The 22,749-nt window shown below is 54.0% G+C and overlaps 1 protein-coding gene across 1 annotated transcript; it reads right to left on the bottom strand.

Moving 5' to 3' along the window:
* Positions 1-172: 172 nt before the first annotated feature.
* On the bottom strand, positions 173-18,907 carry SMAP2 (small ArfGAP2). The gene is made up of 10 exons (XM_066204712.1): positions 18,753-18,907; positions 7,455-7,588; positions 6,865-6,950; positions 5,736-5,814; positions 5,092-5,172; positions 4,528-4,606; positions 3,520-3,620; positions 3,068-3,233; positions 1,871-2,181; positions 173-1,455 (listed from the first exon to the last, which is right to left on the bottom strand). The coding sequence occupies exons 1-10, from the start codon at positions 18,853-18,855 to the stop codon at positions 1,309-1,311; spliced, it is 1,287 nt and encodes a 428-aa protein (XP_066060809.1). The 5' UTR covers positions 18,856-18,907; the 3' UTR covers positions 173-1,308.
* Positions 18,908-22,749: the final 3,842 nt, after the last annotated feature.

Here is a 22,749-nt window from a genome sequence, read left to right as displayed (position 1 = left end):
TGTATATAAAAGTGTCAAACTTTGGATTCTTCCAGGCCTGGCTGTGCTCCCTCAGCTCCCTGGCATTTGGGACACAGCCCAGATTCCAGAGGGAATTTGGGGCTGATTTTGTTAGGCTGGAATTCCCTCAATTCCCACACCTGGAGTGAGACCACCAGCACCAGAGGAGGAGTCCACTGCAATATTTTATTTGGGAATTTACATATCCACAGGAGAGAGCAGACCACAAGTCCGACTTCTTCGCTGACTTTTGAAGCAGTTTTTTTTGGGTTTCTACTGGAGATGAGAAAAGAAACCTGCCTAAGATTAAAATGTCCCAAAGCGAGCCAGGAAAAAGGGAAAGGGGGTGGGGGGAACCAGGATTTTACACAGGAAACAACGACAACGAGAACAAAACAGAAAAAAGAAAAAAAAAAAAAATTAACAACATGAAAAAAGTATAAATTAAGATGTCAGAGTCATTTTTTTTTTTTTTTTAAAGTGTAAGAAAACTTGCACAAGGGGGCTCTGGGCCCCGGAGAATTCGGCTCCGGTTCGGTTGTTAAAAGTGAAATCCCATCGAATGCCAACAACCAGCCCAGAAAATTCACTCTGCGGTGCAAGTTTTTCACATTCTTTTGCCCCCCGCTCTGGGCGAGATTCCTGCTTGCTCAGGGGGGCTGGGAGAGGGTTTTTCCCGAGGACTTTGGTTCCAAGGAAGGGTGTGGGAGCAGGGAGAGCTCCGCTCCAGGGAGGAGGTAGCAAGGCTTGCTTGCCCCTGGGCTCGGCTTAAATCCAGTTCCTCAGCACCAAACAAAAAGTTCCCTCCCCACCCACCCACCCCCCAAAGAAAAAAAAAAATAAAATCTGCTAACACTGGAAGTTGAAGTGAGAAAATTTCCCAACTTTCTGGGAGGGATTCAGTCCAGGTTTCCCAGTCCCACCTGTGCCCAGGTGCCCAGCAGGGCGTCAAGTGCTACCCAGGAGCTCTTTGTGCGGGGAGGGATCCCCTCCCTCCCCGTGTGCATTGACTGTGCTGAGGACGAGCAGCTGCCCGTGGCCTGGCCGCCCAGCTTGTCCCCGTGGCTGTGACAGTGGAAAAGGCGAGAAGAGATGGAGCTCAGGGAATGGAAGAAAAAAAAAAACAAAAACAAAAAAAACCCCAACAAAACAACCCCCCAAAAAATAACTCAGGTCAGGCCGGGTCACCGAACCTGAAAGCAAAAAAAAAATACAACAAAAAAACCCCTGAATGTCTCATGAATGTCTCACGGAGCAGGTTTTTGGAGAACAGAACAAAGGCAGAAATGGTCACGTGCGAGCGAGGGCTCATTTCCACAGCGGGGAGCTGAGGGAGGGATTGCTGCCCTGGGCTCCTCCTCCTCCTCCTCCTCCTCCTCCTCCTCCCATGGACTGGCCGTAGCCCATCATTCCGTTGGCTCCGTAGAAGTTCATCCCAGCCATCTGCTGGGTCACCTGCAAACGGGAGAGCAGAGAGGTCAGGGACGGGCCTGGACACTGCCCACGGCGCCCAGAAACTGCGGAGCCCCGGAGGGGAGCAGGGCAGGTTGGACACCAGCAGGAATTTCTCCATGGCAAGGGTGGTCAGGCCTTGGAATTCCCTGGGGATAGAATTTGGAGTCCCCACACCCCTGGAGGTGTCCACGGGCTCAGTGCTCTGGGCTGGGAGATGAGGTTGGGATTGGACTCGGAATTCTTTCCCAGCCTGACCATCGGCTGCTCCCACCCCACCCCTGCTCCAGCCCATTTAACCGACCCCACACCAATCCCAAACCCCCCAGATCCCCCTCATCGCTCCCTGCCCCACCACCCCATCCCAAATCCCGCAGAAACCTTGGGAAGAAGCCCTTCCAGGGCGCCTCCCCCTCACCTGGGCCAGGTTCCACTGCAGCTGCTGCGCTGGCTGGACGCCGTACACGGCCCCGGGCACGGCGGCCACCCCGGCCACGAATCCGGGCTGCTGGGCGCCCAGCAGCCCGTTGGGAACGCCCAGCACGTTGCCCACGTATCCCGCCGGGATGGCCACCGGGGCCACCATGCCGGGGGCTCCAGGCTGGGCCAGCATCCCCACGGAGGGGGCCACCATGCCCCCCAGCATGCTGCTGGAAGGGGGGACTCCCGGGAAGGCGGGGTACGGAGGGGCGGGATAGCCCAGCTGGGCCGGCGCCATGAACATCGCTCCTGGGAGAGGCGGGGGGGAGAGAAGGGATCAGCTCAGGGGCTTGGAAGGTCGGAATTCCCGTCACAGTCCGGCTGGGATATCCAGACTGAGCTGCTGCTTGGGCCGCTCGCAGTTCTCAGCGAAGCTGGAGAGGGGGTTTGGGGAGGGGATGTGCAGGAATGGATCCCCAGTGCCACACGGCAGGGCTGGGATGGACATTGGGAAGGAATTCCTCTCCCTGATTCCCAGCGGAGGGTTGGGATGGACATTGGGAAGGAATTCCTGTTCCCCGATTCCCAGCGGAGGGTTGGGATGGATTTTGGGAAGGAATTCCTCTCCCTGATTCCCAGTACAGCCTTGGGATGGACATTGGGAAGGAATTCCTCTCCCTGATTCCCAGTACAGCCTTGGGATGGACATTGGGAAGGAATTCCTCTCCCTGATTCCCAGCGGAGGGTTGGGATGGGTTTTGGGAAGGAATTCCTCTGCCTGATTCCCAGTGCAGGCTTGGGATGGACATTGGGAAGGAATTCCTCTCCCTGATTCCCAGCGGAGGGCTGGGACGGATTTTGGGAAGGAATTCCTCTCCCTGATTCCCAGCGGAGGGCTGGGATGGATTTTGGGAAGGAATTCCTCCCTGTGAGGCCGGTGAGGGGCTGGAATGGATTTCCCACACAATCTGCAGCCACCCCAGCCCTGGAAGCGCCCCAGGGCAGCCTGGAAAGGGCTCGGAGCACCCTGGGAACAGTCCAAAGCGCGTGGCTGGAAGGGGCTGAGCTCCACATCCCCATCCCACCCGACCCGGCGTGGGACTCTCAGCATTCCCACCAGCATTCCCACCCCTGCAGGAAGTCTGTCGGCTCCCGGGACGCGCCAGGCGTGCTCCCCTGCGCTCCCCAGGGTTACCTTGCGCTGGCACCTGGGACGTTTGGGAGCCGTACAGGGACAGGATGGAGTCTTTGGAGAGCTGCTTCTTCCCCGCCTCCTCCCCTTTGCCTCCGGGCTCCGGGAACAGATTGAGGTTTTCGGGAACGGAGCCGGCGCTGCCGGAGGTCGGCATGGAGCCAACGACCTGGGACAGAGAGACGGGATCAGGGGGAAACGGGGAATTACCCACCCACATCCAGGGATGGCTCCGATTAGGGTTTCATGAAGGGAATTTTAGATGAAGCAGGATTTAGGGCAGAGAGCTGTGCGGTGGGACAGTGGCACGGCATTCCCAGACGGATTCCCCACCCCTGGAAGTGGCCGAGGCCAGGTTGGAGCACTCTGGGATGGTGGAAGGTGTCCATCCCAAATTCTCCTGTGGTTCCAGGACCCCAACCAGGCTTTTCCAAGCGCCGACGTTCCCAGCTCACCTTCCTGGAGTCCGAGCTGGATCCCACGGATGCAAAGAGGTCCAGGTCCTTCTCCAGGCTGCAGGGCCGGCCGTTGGTGACGGGCGTCGTCACCGGGGCGTCTGCAGGGACAGGGACCCCGAAATCACTGCAGGGCCCTCAGATCCGGGCTGCAATCCTGCCCCAAACCCCTCAAATTTGGGGCAAATCCCCCCCAGAGAACACCCAGACCCTCAAATTGTGGGGTAAATCCCCCAAATTTGGGGTCACACCACCTCAAAACCCGCAAATTCTGGGGTAAAAACATCCCAAAAAAACTCCTCAAATGTGGGATCCCTCAAACTCCTGGGACTCCCAAATTTGAGCCAACCCCAGAACCCCCAAAATTTGGGGTGAAACTCCCCAAACCCTCCCTAAAACCCCCAAATTTGGGGTAAAACCCTGGGTGTCCCCAGCTTGGGGACACCTCTGTGCCACCGGTGACCCGATCCCGACCTCCCTCATCCCTCTGGAGCTGGGAAGGGACTGGAGCAGGACTTGGGATGTGCCCCTGGGTCCTGTTTGTCCCAGCTGCTGCTGGGAACACCACAGGCTCCAGGAGAAAAAGGGAAAACACCTGGAAACCTCCTGGAATTCCACCTCAGCAGGATGTTCCCAGTGGTTCATGCCTGGGGGTTTATTGCCTCCCTCTTCCATCCACGCAAACCAAACCAGCTCCAAAGAGGAAGAGGCAGGAAAAGAGGAATTTAAACCACCCAAAACCACTCCAAGGAGCTCTGTGATCCTGCTTTTTTTTCCCTTTTTTTTTTTTTTCTCCTGGATAACCTGAAATCAGCTCCAGAAGATTCCCCTACAGCAAAAACCCCCCACCCACAGCACCTCCAAACCTCCTCAGCGCTGGGCAGGAATTCCCAAGTTCAGCTCAAGCTGAATATTCCTGCAGGATTCCCTGGAATTGTTCACCTGACAGGGAAAAATCAGCCCGGAAACTCCTCAACTCCCCACAATTTCTGCGCCAATTTCTCTTACCCAGGCCCAGCAAGTCCATGACCGGCTCAGATTTGGGGGAGCTTTTCCTGGATTGCTGCGTTTCGTCTTTCTTTTGAGGCTGGGGAGGGGGGGAAAAGAAACAACACAAATCTCGTGCAGCTTTTGGGGTTCACCCCGAAACGTCAAGAGGTTTTTAAGGAGCTCAACCCTAAAAATCCCTTCTTTCCCCAGTGGATTTGAGTCGAAAAACAACAGCAAAATTCTCTTTGCTCTTTTAAAAACGAGACTTTCCGAGCGAATATTTATGGATTTCTTTTTTTTTTTTTTTTAATTGTCCCGATAGGTCGACAAATCCAAGCAGGCTCTAAACTAGGGAGAAGCAGCTGCTGGAGCTGGAAAACTCAGCAGGGAATAGCTGGATTCCGAGCTGCACATCTGCTCAGTGTCTGGTGAGCAGAGCAAAAACAAGCTCCCGCCGGTGACTCAAAGCACCCAGGGCGTGACAGAGGGCAGAAAAACGCTGCCAGGAGCAGCCTGGAATCCCTCTGCTCTCCCTCAGGGATGTCTCCACCGCTGCTCCGTGGCTTTTCTCCCTCATCTTACCATTTTCACCTTCTCAAAGATGATGGGCTCCGGTTTCCTTTCCGACTCGTTGCTCCTTTTCCATTTGTCGTCCTTTTCTTTCTGTGAGGAGGAGGGGGGGGGAAAAAAAAATCACGGAAAAGGGGAAAATCGAGGGAAAAAGAATTCCTGATTACACCAAGAAAAAGCTCAGACCTGGTGCTGCTACTGATCTAAAACCCCTCAGATGTAAAAACCTTCAGAAACAGCTCAATTTGAGGTAAATTCTTGCACTTTTCCTGCTCTGAGCACGGAATTGGACAAAACCCTTCCATCCACTCATCCTTGGGGATATCCATCCACACAAACCAATCAGCTGGATGCAGAAGAGGGAAGAAAACGGGAATTTAAACCACCCCAAACCACTCCAACCCCCTGAGCTCTGCCATGTCTGTGATCCTGCTTTTTTTTTTTTTTTTTCCCTCCTTTTTTTTTTTTTCCCCCTGGAATCAGCTCCAGAAGATTCCCTACAGCCAAAACCCACCCAAACAGCACCTTCAGAATCTCCTCAGTGCTGGGCAGGAATTGACCCCGCGAAGTGCAAGCAGCCCTGGGGAAGGGATTGTCCCAGACAAAAGGGAACGATTCGGAGTGTTCTGCTCACAAATTTGGGCCTCCAGACTCACCCTGAAGGCGTTGATGTCGATGCTTCTGTCCATGTATTTCTTCTTCTCGTATTTATCCCGGATAAAACTCTCCACAGCTCTACAGCAGCTGGTTAAGGACAAAGGAATCCACAACAGAAGCCTTATTTGACAGGGAGGAACAAGGTACAGGCTGTAACTAAATTAAATCATTGTTTAAAGAGCATTTCCAGCAGTAACTTGCTTAAAATAATTTACTGCTGGATCCCAACCTTTTTTTTTTTTTTTTTTTTTTGCCCGTGGGTTATTCCAGGTTATTTCAGTGCTATAAAAAGGGAATTAAATCAGGATTTAGGCTACGGCTGTGTTTTCACCACCGGTTTTTTGTTCGTGCCCCCAAGCATCCCCTCGGCACATTCGGGTCACCAGCAAGGATCGGAGTGGTCACAACAGGATCCTGCACCTCAGCAACCAGATTAACCCCAAAAAATGATGGAAAGGGGCTCCTGTGGGGTTTTTTTAAGGTTCACATCATCATATCCCTGTTCACTCAGCATTTCTGCAAGGTGGGGGCTACAGCTGAAGTTCTCAGCAGCCTTAAAAAGTTCCATCAGAGAATCCCAGCCAGGTTTGGGTTGGAAGGGACCTTCAAGCCCACGGGCACCTTCCACTATCCCAGGTTGCTCCCTCCAGCCTGGGGAACACTTCCAGGGATGGGGCAGCCACAACTTTTCCGGGAAATCCATTCCAGCCCCTCCTCACCCTCACAGGGAGGAATTCCCAAATCCCACCTACCCCTGCCCCTCCGGCAGTGCCAATCCACTCCCTTTATCCTGCCCTTTGTAAATCATCTCTCTCCATCTCTGGCAGCTCCTACAGGTCCTGGAAGGCCACAATCAGGTCTCCAGAGACCCTTTGGAATAGCCCAAACCCCTCCCATTTCCTTCCCAGGCTCCAAAACCTGCAGCAGCCTCCTGTGGTGACCTTGGTGTCCCAGTTCTCCACCCTCAGAGCTCTGCAGCAATTCCTTCATCTCCCATTCCCTGCCCCAGGGAACAACTCCTCCTCCTCCTTCAGGGAGGTTTAACCACACAGCTCCAGGATGGAAAAAGCTCCAGCGTTGTTTTTGTTTCTCCAGGGGGGAAAAAAAGAAGGAAAAATGAAAGGATGCTGGTCTGTTTGGGGCCTCCGGAAGTTCTCGGGCAGGTAGGCTTCGTACAGACGATTGGCTTTGCCATTCCCCATCTCCTGCACGCACTGAAAGCCAGAAAAATTCCACAAAGTTTTTCCTTTCCTGGATTTTTAAACCCTCCCAAAGCATCCCAGGCTGGCAGGGAAGGGAAATCAAGGGAGGGAGATCCTCCTGAAAGCCACTCCTCACCCCGCCAGGGATCCCGAGGCAGCTGCTCCAATCCCATCCCATTTGCCAATATTCAATCCAAGGCAGGGTAAACATCCCACTGGCGATCCCAAATCCCTCTGGAAATCCCTGGGAAGCTCAAGGAGAGGTGGGAAGCACCTCCAGGCAGGGATTGGCGATTTAACCGAGACTTGCAGCTCCTCCAGTTTCCCTCTCTGCTGTTTGTCCAGCTTGCAATGAGGAATTTTCCCCTCCCAACCTATTCCCAGCTGGAATTCTCCTTCCTCCTCCACTTCCAACATTTTCTGGGCTATCCTGGCTCGGATGAATTCCCAATTTACAAAGCCCCACTAACAAAAAAACCCCAAAAACCCCGCTGAGCGTGTGATGCCAGCCCTCACCTGGATCTGTTCCTGCGTCCACTGGTCGAGGTTGACGGATTTGACCCTGGATATGTGAACTCCCAGGTTCCTGTGGATCCCGGCACAGCGGATGCAGATGAAGACCCCAATGTTCCAGGACGCCCATCGTGGCCCTGGCAAGAGACAGCAAAGTGTTTCCCACCAATCTGAGCCTTTATTTTATTTTATTTTCGCCTGGAGCAACTGGGAAACTGCACCAAGTGAGCTGGGATTGAGGCCTTTGGATTCTCATCTGGGCGGGAAGCCGGAATTCCACCTCAGCAGGATGTTCCCAATGGTTCATCCCTGGGGGTTTATTGCCTCCCTCTTCCATCCACGCAAACCAAACCAGCTCCAAGAGGAAGAGGCAGGAAAACAGGAATTTCAACCACCCAAAACACTCCAAGAACCTCCCAGAGCTCTGTGTTTTTCCTCCTTCTTCCCTGGATAACCTGGAATCAGCTCCAGAAGATTCCCCTACGGCAAAAACCCACCCAGCATCTTCAAACCTCCTCAGAGCTGGGCAGGAATTCCCAGCTGAGGCAGGAGAGCAGCACCCAGCCCCAAAAAAAACCCCAATCCCAGCCCAAGGAATGATCAGTTCACTCCACAGTTTCCAGGGCTCTGACGGAGATTCCCGGTTTTCACGCGGGTTGGACAGGCAGGACAGCTCCGAGGTGTGGATGGGAGATCATGCCAGGGATTAAAACAAAATAATAATAATAAAAAAAAACACCCACAAGGGAAAGATTAAGGAGCTCAGATGGACTCAGTGCCCCCAGGAATCCCAGCAGGGCATTCCCAAGGGGATGCAGAGATCCACAGGAATTCCCACCCCTCTCTCTCCCAGCCAGGCCAGACCCTCAATCCCGCTGAATATTTTAGGAATTTTTTTTTTAATTTTTTTAAAATTAAATCCCCTGCTCCCAGTCCAGAGTTCCAGCTCCCAGCACAAACTGGTGTCCCAGTGCATGGGGAACTGGGAAAACACACAATCGGGGATCAAACAGCCTCCACCAGCCCCTTTTTCCCCAGACATTTTTCCGGATGACGAAGAGTTATCCTGCTTTTCTTGCCACAGCTAAAATAGCAGAGCCTCGAGTTAATGAGAGGGAGGTGGGAGGGGGAAGAGGGGGAAAGTGTAATTTCGAAGCCCTAAAAAAGCAGAGCTGCCTTTGAGATGCTGTTAACAGCTTAATTCCCAAAGCCTGGAGCATCCCGAGGGATTTGGTGCTGATAATGTAATCAGGGACCCCGTTCCGGAGCACTCGAACAGGTGACTCCAGCACCTCTTCCGGGGAATTCACTTCCAAAACCGCCTTGATTAAGTTTCCTGGCCTTTCCTGCCATTATTTGCTGCTTTCCCCCCCTCTCTCCCAAAGGAGTGGCCTTTGGGAACGGCATCAATTTAATGGAGCACCCCTGCCTAAACCTCAGCCCTTTCATTCCCTCCTTTATTATCAAAGCAAAAACCACAACTTCGGCACCACCTGAACACACTGGGAATAAAAGGCCCCCCCCCAAAAAAACTGGGAATAAAACCCCCTGAGCCAGGCTCCTTCCTTGGGATTTTTTACACGGGAATTCTCTCCCAGATGCAGCCCCGGGGCTCTAACGTGAGACTGCTGCGGCAGGATTATCATGAGATTCAAGGTTACATTTAAACTCCAGATAAATTTAGCCCTTGATAGGACTAAAAGGATTATCAGGGGGCAGCTCCTGGAGTGATCAGCTCGCTGCGTTTGTCACATGGACCAGCTCAAGCCACCAAAACATGACTCAGGGCTGGTGTCACATCCTCCTGGCTGCCCCGGTGTCCCCCTCATTGGTCTGGGGTGACAAGGGAATCCCGGCTGGAATGCGCTGCCACTCCTCAATCCAACTTCTGGGAGAGCCACAGCGGAGCAGCTCCCAGTTCGAGTGGAATTCAAGTGAATATTTTAATATTCCTGAACTCCTCCCAGCAATAAACGCATTACACAACCAGCGGTCGGCTCTTCCCTGGGGACATTCCAGCTGGCATTTGGGTGTCCTTGCACAGCCGGAGGGTGGCTGCAGGGAACTGAGGAGCCGGGGGGATGCGGGGTTGGTTTTTCATCCAGACTGTGACCCCGGCAGCTCGGGATTCTGCTCCGCGTGACACGAGCGACTCCGGATTTTCCCAAACCGCTCCGTGAGCCTGCAGCCACAGCAAACCCCGGCGGGGCCAGGTGGCATCCACCACCCTCTCCCCACGCCTCCAGCTTCACTAAACCGACGCTTCAACCTCCAAACGCCTCCTAAAAACATCTTTTAAAAGTCTCACAAAGGCCCGGGTCTGTGGGAGGGGAGAAGGGTTTGGTGCAGGTGTAAAACAACCTCCCGCTTCCCTCTGCGGAGCGCCTCACGCCGAAACGCCTCCCACGAAAAAAAACCTCCCTGCGAGTCGCCCAGCGGCTCAGCTTTTGCTTTTTAGGGCTTTTTCTTTTTTTGCAGCCGTTTCCTCGGGGTTTCGCAGCTCTTCTCAAGGTGACTCGACTCCCAAAAGCCTCAGGTGTGACTTTCCCCCCGGTTCTGCTGCTGTTCACTCCTCCAAAACCCAACCCCAGCTCAGGCCCTGCAGCAGCTCCAGGGATAAAAGGGAGAAAAAAAAAAAAAAACCCTAAAAACCGCCTGGGATGGAGTTTAGGGTAAAAAATTTTCCCGATCAAAACGGGTTTGTATCAATAAATAACGACAGGAAGGTTTCAATCAGCGCTGCTGGGAGAATTATCAGCCCTGCCAAAAAATTGGGCACACCCTGATAGCCCAGCACGAATGGAGCTCCTCACCCTCCTGGCTCATTCCCTGGAATTAGGGATTTATCTCCCAGAAGGTTGAGGACCAGGCCAACAGAAACATTTACAGCTCCATAAACCACTAAAACAATTATTGTTCCTTGCACGAATCCCCTGGTTGTGGTTATAAAATCAGTTCTGAGCGCCCTCCGAGCCACCAGGTTAAATTGGAAACCTCCAAAAACCTGAGAGTTTGCTCCAGGGACCACCAGTGCCAGCCCTGCCTGCTGCTGCCACCACCTTTGTCTGAGCTTTGTGGATCATTTTAACATCCCTGGAAAGCAAAGTCACCTGGCACCAACCCTGCCCTGCTCTGGTGACGCTGGTGGCCCTGGGCTTCACCTCAGGCCTGAACAAACCCCTCCTGGATTGAAGGAAACGTCAATTTGGAGTATCCTGACGCCTTAAATTTGAGTTTTCCTGTATTCCAGGTTCTGTGGTGCCCAGGGGTGCAGCTCTGAGCTCACAGTCAGTGTCACTCAGCTCTGCACACAGCAGGGACACAAAACAAATCCTTCTCCTGCTGCACACCAAGGACAGCTGGGACAAGTCTCCAGGCCCAAAAGCACAAACAAGGGTGGGCTGGAGGGAGGAACAAGAAGGATGGGACCTCACAGCCTGGAGCTGGAATTGGACAATTCAACCCCAATGTGCAAATGGACCAAAACTTATCAAACTGTGAGACCTCGTGACCGTTTGTCCATTTTGTGACCATTTTGGGTCCATTTTGTGCCCATTTTGGGTCCACCCTGGGTGCAGCCCTGGCCAGGCTCCTGTCCTGCCCAAGGTGTACCCTAAAGGCCTTTCAATAAATCTCTCCTTTATTCTCCAGCTCTGCCCAGTCTCTGTCCCATCCCAGCCATCCCAAGGCACCAATCCCAGCATTTTCCAGAGCCTGGATGCCCCCTCAGCTCTGGCCCAAGATCTGCGTTAGCTCAGACCCCCCTGGCATGAGCTCCCAGCTGCAGGAGCACCACGACCTCCAAAGCATCCCCCGCCCCAGCAGATTTCCCTTCCCAGCTTCCCTGCACACTCGTGAGCGCATTCCCCAGGGAGGATGCAGCAGCCAGCAGGGACTCGGCGCTCTGGGAGACAATTCCAGAGCCTGTTTCATTTCACATCCCAGCCTGTCAAAATAAACTCCACATACCGAAGCTGCCGGTGCCAGCTCCAGTCCCCCACCTAAGCCCAGCTCATGAATGCTCCAAGGGCTGCTCAACAATCCGAATGACTGGAAAGGATCCTAATTCCCACTAAAACCCCCGGCCTAATTCCCTTCGCAACGCCCAGCCTGCTCCAAACGAGCTCCACTCACAAGTTCAGACCCCGGAGTGGTTTCAACGGGAGAAATCCCCAAGGGATTCGCTCCTCACCCTTTACTCAGGCACCAGATCCTGGCCCAAGCTCCTGAGTTATTACTTTTTTGCAGCAGTAACCCCGCAGAAAAGCGTTCAAAAATAAACCAGGAGCTGGCTGCAAAGCCACAGCCTCCTTGGAAAAGGAGGAGCAGGAAAAAAAAAAAATAAAAAGAGGATTGAGGGAGCATCACAAATCAGAAATATTCCCGGTGGAAATGAGCAGCCAGATCCCAAAATTCTTCCATGTCTGTCTGTGGAGTCATCCAACCATCCCCTGAGGAAAAAAAATGGATGTGGGGAGTTCTCCCTGGAGCAGGAGAATCTCTTCCAGGGGACGTCCACGCCCCTCAGCTTCTCACTGAGGAAAAATTTCCAGGAAAATCCTCATTTCTTTTTTGCAGAAGAACGCTGAGGATCCAAGAGGTTCCCGTGCCTGGTGGCTTCCTCGTTCCGGAAAGAAATTGCTCAAGGATTTACTGCCACTCCTCCTGTGACAAAGCCCCTCTTGCAAAACAGCTTCCTCTGCTCTTTGCTGGAAACTCTGCACTCCCAGGACTCCAAAAACCCACTTAAATCAGCCCCAAGACCTCTAAATGATGTTATTTACTCATTAACATCATTAATCCCTGAGCTGAGCACTGGTCCTGCTGCAGGGATCAGGGATCCACCTCAGATTTGGGATTAATTCAGATCCCAGGACTTTGGGGAACCAAAGGAAACTCCAAAAACCCACTTAAATCAGCTCCAAGATCTCTAAATGACGTTATTTACTCATTAACATCATTAATCCCTGAGCTGAGCACTGGTCCTACTGCAGGGAGGACAGATCCACCTCAGATTTGGGATTAATTCAGATCTCAGGACTTTGGGGAACCAAAGGAAACTCCAAAAACCCACTTAAATCAGCTCCAAGATCTCTAAATGACGTTATTTACTCATTAACATTATTAATTGCTGTGCTGAGCACTGGTCCTGCTGCAGGGATCAGGGATCCACCTGAGATTTGGGATGAATCCCCGCTGCCCTCCCAGGTTTAGGCTCAGACTGAGGGACCCGTGCAGTTTTCAGGGGATGCTGAAGGCAAACCCTCGCTTCAGCACACACAAAAGGTGTCGGAGAAAGATCTGCACCCCGATCGAGCAGCTTAATCACCCCAAAAAAATTCTGCTTAAAAAGAAAAAAAGGCCGTTTGGGGGATTGCTTCGTCCTTTTTTTTCCCCCTTCTAAATAACTGCAGGCCTCAACCACATTTTGCAAAAAAATAAACACCCAAAAAAATCCCCCCGATTTCTGCCAGAAAAGGTTTAAAATCTTCCAAAAAACCAAAACTGCAATATTTGAGGGCCCTGTGGCCTCGAAGACGGAGCTTTGTGTGTTTCGGAGCAGCTCTGTCGCTGCCACCATCGTGTTCTTTGAAGTGCAGCTGGAGGAAATGAGAAAATTTTTTCTTCTCTGTGAACAGCAGGGTGGGGTTTTCCGGCTGCTGCTGCAGAGAAGCGATGGTGGCTCCTTCGGCCGATAAAACAGGTGACGGGGACAATTCCAAGCAGTGTCATTATCAGGATCCGGGAAAAAGAACAGGGTGACATTGATAGCGATGGTGACGTGGCTTAAAAAATACAAATATACATTTAAAAAAAAAAAAAAAAAAAGATAAAAAATCAGTTAATTCCACAATCCACAGACTTCCTGTGGCATCATTTTTGACCAAAACCGCCCGTCAGTCAATCCCAGGAGGTTCCAGGTTCCAAGGAGACCCGAATTTCCATGAAATGCAAGAAAAAAATATGAAGTGATAGGTGCACCTGTAAACAGAGCAGCAGGGTGGGAGCTCCGCCATCACTGAATTGGCTTTTGATGCTGTAAATGGATTTTTTGCTGCTTTTCGAGGTGTTTTTAATTCGTCACTCGGTGTTCAAAAATATTTGGGCTCCGTCCGCCAATTTAATTTGAGTTGGGGATGTTTTGGAAGGCACCGAGCCCTTAAAAAAGCTCCGAGCAGAGGGAAGGTCCTGGGTCGGTTTTTGATGGATTGAGGATTTTTGTTTCAATATCTAGAGCTAAACGTGGGCTATCCCTTGAAATTCCTGGGGAAAGGGTCAGGAAGGAATGGCAAAATAATAAAAAAAAAAATACAGATAAACCAATTTATTAAGGCCCAGGTAAACCCAGCCTGGTACTCACTGCTCCACCTGATTTTGTCCCACGTTTCCTGGGACACGGGGAACAATCACTGCCATCCCTGACTTTTTTTTTTTTTGGGTTGGTTTCAAGCCCCGCTTTGCATTTGGGAGCGCCGAGCTCCCTTTTGCTCTGCAGCTGCCACTCCTTACGTAACTCCAGTTTCTATAGGAACAAACTTTACTCCAGCTGGGAAATCACGTGGATTTTTAATTTTTTTTTGTTGGGGTTTTTTTTTTTTTTTCGGAGGGGGGAAACTTTCTTTTCCCCAGGTGGGTCAGCACACACATACACACACAGAGCCCAGGTGCTGCTGCTGCTCTGAGGATTATCCCTATTTCTGGCAGATGTAGGGCCAGGGATCCGAGTCTGACTCAGAGCTCTGCTTAAAAAGGATCTTCCCACAAATAATTCCACACTAAATCCCGGTTGGGAACGCTGTATGCTTTTTTTCCCCCCTCTTTGCTTGAGTGGGAAGTCACAGCTCCAGGCAGGCTCGGGGTGGATGGAGCTGTGTCCTCTCTCCCAGTTTTACCCTGCTGAGGTGAAGATCCCGGAGGGATAAAAGTGAAATTTTTGTGCACAAACCTCTCTCAGATCTGAACTGGGAGGAGCCAAAAAAAACCAACAAAAAAAAGCAGAATAATGGAAGATCCCAGAATATTGTGGCTGCAGCCGAGGATTGAAATGAAAAACACACAACCCCACATGCATCCCCCCCCCTCCTCTGGCAAGATTCCCTTCCTCCTCATCCCAGATTTCCTAAGCCAAGCTGAGCACTTCCAGCCCCACCACTTTGGGTTTTTGGAGGCACAGGCTGCCCCAGCTCCCCTTCCATCAGCGCTGCCATCCCTGATCCTCCTGCCTCCCATGCAGCTGCTCCAGCAGCTAGTTAAAAAAAGAAAAAAAAAAGTCCCTTTTGGAATTGCTCTGACTGCAAAGGAAATTCAGCTGCAGCTCAAGGGGCTGCTGGAGGAGGAGGAGGAGGAGGAATTGAGTCACGCAGATTTCCAGGGAATATTTGGTTTGGATTAAGAGGAGTTAGGCTGGACTAAAGCAGCTCCACTTTAGAAGATAATTCCCGAATTTCCACTGGAATTCAGCCTCCCCATCCCATGTTTAACCACCTCTGGGCAGGGATTTCCCCAGCCCTACACCTTTGGGTTTGTTTTTTTTTTTTTGCTTTTTTAGGTGAAGAAATTAAACTTTTCTTGTTCTTTTTTTAGGTGAAGAACCAAACCTGGATGCGTGCCGTGCTCAGCAGCACTTCTCCTGGGGACACAAAGGATAAATTCAGGCCTGGAACCCGTGGATCTCACAAGACAAAAAAAATACAAAAAGGGATGAAGGGATAGAGCCAGACAAAGCAGGGGAGGGGAGCAGGGGGCAACCTGAACCTCTGTGGGCAGAACCTCCCGCGCCGACGTCGCCGCGCCGGGATCCACGGAGCCTGCAGGACGCAGGGATGGGGCTGGAGGGCAGAGGGAACAGTTTTGGGGCAGAAGGGAGAGAACCAAACACCATTAGCCGGGGCGGGGGGGGCAGCTGAAGAGGCAGCGGCGAATCCAGAGTGGCTCTCGGTGGGGATTTGCCAAATCCCGGCAGGGAGATCTCACCGCATCCCTCCCCTCTGCCAGGTCTCCTGCTCCAAGCAGGGGATGTGCTGCTGGATGCTCAGCTCAGGCTGGGTTATCTCTCTCTCTCTCAGGGAACAGCAGCACCACGGGAATGGCACCAGCAGGAAAAACAAATAAATAAATAAATGAAATCCCACCAGCAGCACGTGCTGCCCTTTCCAGGTGTTTCTCCCACGGCAAAGGAGAGGATTTTAACCCAGCAGTGCCCGCCCCGCCCTGCCTCAGTTCCCCGAAATAACAGCTTGGCAATAAAAAAGAGGAAGAAGCAGTGAAAAAAAAAAAAAAAAAAAAAAAAAAAGAGGAGTGAGAAGATTTCACCCGATTTCCTGCAAAAACAAGAGCTCTGAGCGGGGTTTGCTGCTGCAGCAGCCTGAGATTTCCCAGAACCTCACTCTGCCTCGGGTGGCGAGGACCTTAAAGCTCGTTTAATTCCAACTCTACTCCACGCTTCCCACCGTGCTCCAGCCGGGCCTGGGACACTCCAGCCCCTGCACGGAAAGGCAGCTTTGCTTCCAGACGTCCCTGCAGAGTGCTGAGGGCACCACCTGGAGCCACCACGGGGCTGCTCTCCGCAGGCAGAGGGGAATGTTGCAGTTATTCCAGGAGGAACGTCAGGCACCAGGGCTGGGAGAGCCCCAAGTTCACCAAAAGTACCAGAACTGCTCCAAAACTGCAGCAATTCCTCGGAGCTCTGGGCAGAGACAGCTCCACATTCACCAAAATAACCAAAACTGCCCCAAAACTGCAGCAATTCCTTGGAGCTCTGGGCAGAGACAGCTCCACGTTCACCAAAATAACCAAAACTGCCCCAAAACTGCAGCAATTCCTTGGAGCTCTGGGCAGAGACAGCTCCACATTCACCAAAATAACCAAAACTGCTCCAAAACTGCAGCAATTCCTCGGAGCTCTGGGCAGAGACAGCTCCACATTCACCAAAATAACCAAAACTGCCCCAAAACTGCAGCAATTCCTTGGAGCTCTGGGCAGAGACAGCTCCACATTCACCAAAATAACCAAAACTGCCCCAAAACTGCAGCAATTCCTTGGAGCTCTGGGCAGAGACAGCTCCACATTCACCAAAATAACCAAAACTGCCCCAAAACTGCAGCAATTCCTTGGAGCTCTGGGCAGAGACAGCTCCACGTTCACCAAAAATACCAAAACTGCCTCAAAACTGCAGCAATTCCTCGGAGCTCCAGCCAAAGACAGCTCCACAATTACCAAAATAACCAAAATTGCCCCAAAACTGCAGCAATTCCTTGGAGCTCTGGGCAGAGACAGCTCCACGTTCACCCAAAGTACCCAAACTGCCCCAAAAGCTGCAGGAATTCCCTGGAACTCCAGGTAGAGACAGCTCCTTTCACCAAAAGTACCAAAAAAAAAAAAAGCCCAAAAGCTGCAAGAATTCCCTGGACTCTGGGCAGAGACAGCTCCACATTCACCAAAATAACCAAAACTGCCCCAAAACTGCAGCAATTCCTTGGAGCTCCAGCCAAAGACAGCTCCTTTCACCCAAAGTACCCAAACTGCCCCAAAAGCTGCAGGAATTCCCTGGAGCTCGGAGCAGCTGCAGCTCCCGTGGCCACACACGCCCTGCAGGAGGAGATTTCCCACTTGCAGGAATCTCATTAGCGCCGGGGGTAATTAGCGGCTCAGATAACCGGGGACACAACCTCGGGACTGCTGCAATCCCGGAGCAACTTCCAGCTCTGGAAAGGCTCAACTCCACACCGAAACTTCAGGATCGTGATCATTTCTGATCATTAATTAACTGGAATTCTGCGCTTTTCCAGCACATGGAGCAGCTCCCATCACCCGGAGCTGGGGGGGTGAATTTATTCCCATTTGGGTGGGATTTGCTATCTCAGGGAGATAAAGGAGCTATTCCTGCCCTGCGGGAGGTGCCGGGAGATAAAGGATCGGCACGGGAGGGGAACATCCCGAACATCCCCAGCATCACCTCCATCCCAAAGCCAGGCGTGCTCCGGGCAGGGTGAGGTTCATTGCGGTTTTTAGGGTGAAAATCAATCGTAATTATTTGTCCCGTTTTTAACGTTGTTCAAGGGGGCTCCGCGGTTTTGGAGGTCACGCTGAGGTGAGCGAGTCCTTTGTTCAGAGATGGATTTGGCCGATCCCTCCTCTGAGCTCCCTTCCAGCAGCTCTTGGGAAACAACGAGGCTCAAGTCCAGATCTCCAAGTGATTACGGGCAGCTCGTTAAAACCGGGATTTTTTGGGGGGCGACTTTAACTCGTTGGCTGCAGGGAAAACAAAGCAGCGACCACAGAGGGACAAGGAACAGTTGTTTTACCCTCTGGAATTCAAACATTTCCTCTCTCGGCCAGATCAGGGTCACAACAAGCCTTGGAATGAGGAAAAAAAAAACCAAAAACATGGAATGCTTTGGATTGGGAGTCGTGTGTCCCTTTCACCATCCCGGGTTGGCCTTGGACAACTTGAGGCAGCCACAGATTCCTGTGCCAAGGGCTTTTTTAGGGGGAAAAACCCAGGTGGGAAAGGAAGCAGAGGCTAAAAATGCGGAATTGCTGCAGTGGTCCCTGTCCTTAGAGCACACCCAGGGCAGGTCCAGGCCCGGGGGACAGGATGTGACTCCCCGGCTGGAATTCCCTCCATCCCACAGCGCCGGCTTTTCCAGCTTCCTCTTGTTCCCCTCTCAGGAGAGGTCCCCACCCGGCCCGGGGTGTTTTTCCCGGGATTTGGGGCCGTTCCCTCCATTTCCCCCCCGGTTTCCATCGGGAACCGCAGCTCGCACCGAGCCCAGCTGTGCTGCAGCCAAAAACTGGGAGTTTTCCCCCAAAAACCACCGTGGTCCTGCCCCCAAAACCACCCTGCTGTGCCCCCAAAACCACCCTGCTGTCTCCCCGAACCACGGCGTTCTTTACCCCCAAAACCACCCGGTTCTTGCCCCAAAACCCACCCGGTTCTTGCCCCCAAACACAGCCTGTTCTCCCTCCCAAACCACGGAGTTTTTTCCCCAAAAACCACCCGACTGTCGCCCCCAAACCCGCCCCGTTCCCTGCCCCAAACCCGCCCCGTTCCCTGCCCCAAACCCGTTTTCTCCCCCCAGACCCCGCGCTGCTTCAGCCGCCGCCCCCGCGCAACCCCCGTAACGGCCGGGGCAGCACCGCTGTCCCCAGCGCTGCCCACCGGGGTGTCCTGACCCCAACCGGGGCTGTCGGACCCTCGGGGCAGCGGCGGCACCGGAGAGCACCGAGGGCGGGGGGGCACCGCGCGGGCGCATCCGGCGCGGCGCGGGCTCGGCAGGCCCCGCCGCCCACCCGCGCTACCTTTGGCCTGGCAGTCGGCGCAGAACTTGTTCTCGTCCTCGGCCAGCAGCCCGGCCAGCACCGCCTGGTAGCGCTCCACGTCCCGCACCGATTTTCCCGTCATGGCGCGGCCGGCGCTGCCCGCCCGCGGGTCACGGCCGGCCCGCCCGCTTCCTGCTTCCGCTATGGGCGGGGCTAAACCCGGGGGAGGAGCCAATCAGCGCCGGCCTGACCGCGGGAACGCCTCCCACGCGCTCCGGCGGTGCTGGGCGGTGATTGGTCGCGGCGCGCCGGCGGAAGCCAATGGGGAGAGAGGGGCGGGGTCAGCGAAGGGATGAATGGGGAGGGTCACGTGACGCGAGTGGGGGACAATGGGGGGGGACACCAGGGGATGGGGGACACGGCGTGCGGAGGGGACGGCCGAGGGGCCTGGGGGGTGGGTGGGAGGTTTGTGGGGGGCTGTGGGGTGCTGGGTGGGGGTCCGGGGGTGCTGGATGGGGGTTTGGGGGCGCTATGGGGTGCTGGTGGGGGATGCTGGGTGGGGGTCCAGGGGTATGGGGTGGGGGGGTTTGGAGGTTCTGAGGTGCTGGATATGGGGTTGGGGAGGACTCCGGGATACAGAAATGGTGCGGGGGGGGGGGGGGTGGTTTTCGGGGGCCATGGGGTGCTGGGTGGGGAATCTTGGGGGGCCCTGGGGCGCTAAGATTCTAGGTGGGGATCCAGGGATGTGGTTGGAGGTTCTGAGGTGCTGGATACGAGGTCGGGGAGGACTCAGGGGTAACACAGGTGCTGGGGGGGGGGGGGTTGGGGGCTCAGCGATGCTGGATAGGAGATTTTGGGGTGTCCTGGGGTGCTGTCCTTGGGCTGGAGGGGGACCTGGCCATGCAGAGGGGGGCGGTGGCCGCGCTGAGGAGAGAATTCCAGGACCGGCAGTCACCGAAAAACGGCGATAAAAGGAGCAATGGCACCGACAGGAGACAAAAAGCTGTCACTGAAGCGCTCGGAATTACATAATCCTCCCAAAAGTGACACTCGTGTCCCAGAAAGGGGCAGTGCCGGGACACGCGGGCACCGGCAGGAGCAGCCCAGCAGCTCGGGGGGGAGAGATCCTAAAGGAGATGCTCCAAGAGGAGGAGGAGGAGGAGGAGGAGGAGGAGGAGGAGGAAGGATCATCCCGTGTTCCCTGGGAATGGGAATGGGGCTGTGAGCGGGACATCCATCCCCCCATAGGAACTGCCCCTGTGACCCCCCCCCCCCCCCCTTTCCCTCCCAGCGCCACTCTGGGGACATGGGGACATCCCCGAGGGGCTCCGCGGGGGTCACGGGGCAGGAATTGGGGCGGGAATCCCCCAGGTGCTTCCCTGGGGTGGCAGGAACTGGTTCCCAGTGTTCCCAGTATTCCCAGTGCCGCCCCCACCTCAGGGCGTGGGGGGGCTGCAGCCAAGACACCCAGTGGCACTGGGGTGGCATCGGGATGGGGACACCACGGGGACCCCCTGGGGACATCCTGGCCGGGCTGTCGCCGGCAGCAGCTCCCGAGCTCGTCCCCGTCCTGCCCCAGCCCCGCGTCTGTGCCAAATCCTGTCACCATCGTGCCAGGTCTCGTCCCCATAGTGTCAACTTCTGTCCCCACAGTGCCAAATCCCGTCCCAATTATACCAAATCCTGTCCAAATCTGTCCCCATCGTGCCAAATTCTAGCTCCATCGTGCCAGATCCCGTCCCCATCGTGCCAAACTCTCTGCCCCCATCGTGCAAAATTCTGTCCCTGTCGTGCCAAACCCTGTGTCCCCACCCAGCCCGCACATCCAGCTCACCTGGGAGGGGCGGGGACGTGCCCTCCTCCCTCTGCTCCATATTAATGAGCCCTTCCTCCTCCTCCTCCTCCTCCTCCTCCTCCTCGGCCCTCCCGGTGTCCCGGGGCGCTGCGATTCGGGGCGGCGGGCGCTCGGTGCCAGCCGCGCTCGGTGCCAGCCATGGCCCGTGTCACCCTCGTGTCGCCGCTCTGGCTCCTGCTCCAAACCTGCTGCCTCTGCCTGGCCCAGCTCGTGAGTGCCGGGATGGGGATGGAGGATGGGGATGGAAAAGGGATGGAAAAGGGACATTCCCCGTCTCTGTGCTGAGTGCTTTGGGTTTATTCCCCCCGCATTTCCCTCCTTTGCTGTTCCCAGGAATTTTCCCCGATCCCTCTCCCTCTCGGAAATTGGGGAATTGTTAAACAAGCTTAGTTTGGTTTCCCCCCAGCCTCGGGCTCTGTCTTTCCCGCTGGGTTTTTTGGGAATTTTGCTGCTGTTTTCCCGGGATGTGCTGCAGATCCGGGCTGAGCAGGGCTGGGGGGGGCCGGGGTTGTCCCGTGGACTCTCCAAACTCACCCAGAGGCAGGAGAAAAACGGATCTGGAAAAAGGGAAGGTGAGCCCCGGAGAGGGGCAGGCAGCGGGATTCCACCTGGAAAAAAAACTCTCCTTGCTTTACAACTGCTAAAAAGAAATAATCAATAAATCAGATTTTAGACGTTTGGGGGAATTTTTCCACGTGGCTCCTGAGCTGCCTGTTGGAAACTGGGGGGAAACTCTTTCCTGAATTCCCCCCCCCCCGGGATCCCCACGGGCTTGTGGGGGCAGGGGAGCGGAGCAAGGGGGATGTGGGAATTTCGGGAACAAGGAACCTTTTGGAATTCGTTCCTTGGGCAGGACAAAGGTGCCATTCAGGGGCGATCCCGGGCTGGGGACTGGCCCAGGGATTGATCCAAGGTGCTGCCGGGGCTCTGCTGAACCAGCGGCACCTCTCATCCCCATCGATCTACATTTATTCCCATGTTTATATTTTTAATTGATCTTTAAATTAATATTTTTTAAATTGTTATTATTTTATTTTAAAGTTAATATTTATTTTTGAACATTTCTTTGTATTGATATACTTATAAAGATTTCTTTTGAAATTTATTTAATATTTATTTTAATTTCTTTTTAAATTTTCAAATTATTTAGATTTTTTTTTTAAAAAAATATTAATTTCGGAATTAATATTTAAAAATATTTATTTTTGAAATGAATCCGGCCTGGGAGGCTGGAGGAGCCGCAGGAGCACAGCCCAGCCACCTCCTGCTTCCCATTTCCAGGAACACCAGGGCTTCAGTCTCCAGGCCTGGAATCTCTTCCCCCTGAGCTCCCTGTCAGGATAACAGAGCTTTCTTTGCCGAGTCCTGTGCAAACCTCAAAGCCAGGACGGGGCTCCCGGAGCTTTTCTGAATGGAGCTTTTGTCCGGAGCCCGGGAGCGGAGCCAGCCCAGCCCAGGGAGAGCTCACACGGAGGGGCTGGGGGTCCCCACCTTGTCCTGGGGGTTTGGGCACCCAAATCCTGCCTGTGCTCCCAGAAATGCCACTCGGAGCTCAAAGGGAAATGCTGCTGTCACCCCATGGACACCCTGCTCTGGGGCAGGAGCTCTGGGAGAGGCAGGGGAAGGGGGGAGAGGGATGGGGTAGGAATGCTCGGAGATCCTGCTCCATCCAGGCTGGAGCAGCAGGGAAAGAGGGAGCAGAGATGAGTAAAAATGTCATCCCACAGAGATCCTGGATTCATGGGGGCAGGAGGCCAGGGACACCAGGGAAGGAGGGAGCAGAGATGGGTAAAACTGTCATCCCACGGAGATCCTGGATCCATGGGGGCAGGAGGCCAGGGACACCAGGGAAAGAGGGAGCAGAGATGGGTAAAACTGTCATCCCACGGAGATCCTGGATCCATGGGGGCAGGAGGCCAGGGACACCAGGGAAAGAGGGAACAGAGATGGGTAAAACTGTCATCCCACGGAGATCCTGGATCCATGGGGGCAGGAGGCCAGGGACACCAGGGAAAGAGGGAGCAGAGATGGGTAAAAATGTCATCCCATGGAGATCCCACTCCATCAGACCAGGAGATCCTTGGACACCAGGGAAAAAGGAAAGAGAGGTAAAAGCTCTGCCATCACCCCATGGGGACCCTGCTCTGTTCCCCACGGTCACCAGGGCAGCAGATGGGAGAA

The sequence above is a fragment of the Chamaea fasciata genome, unplaced genomic scaffold (genome assembly GCF_029207755.1).
Source record: "Chamaea fasciata isolate MVZ Bird 193981 ecotype frontalis unplaced genomic scaffold, bChaFas1.0.hap1 SCAF_26, whole genome shotgun sequence".
Lineage (NCBI taxonomy): Eukaryota > Metazoa > Chordata > Aves > Passeriformes > Sylviidae > Chamaea > Chamaea fasciata.
Note: the sequence above shows the minus strand (reverse complement) of the source record. Positions and strands in the feature narration are given on the sequence as shown.

Coding starts and splice junctions, on each gene's coding strand:
- SMAP2 (XM_066204712.1), bottom strand. CDS start 18,855: ATGACGGGAAAATCGGTGCGGGACGTGGAGCGCTACCAGGCGGTGCTG. Junction 7,589..18,752: donor CGCCGACTGCCAGGCCAAAG/GTAGCGCGGGTG, acceptor GTCTCTTGCCAG/GGCCACGATGGGCGTCCTGG. Junction 5,815..6,864: donor CGGAGGCCCCAAACAGACCA/GCATCCTTTCAT, acceptor CAGCTGCTGTAG/AGCTGTGGAGAGTTTTATCC.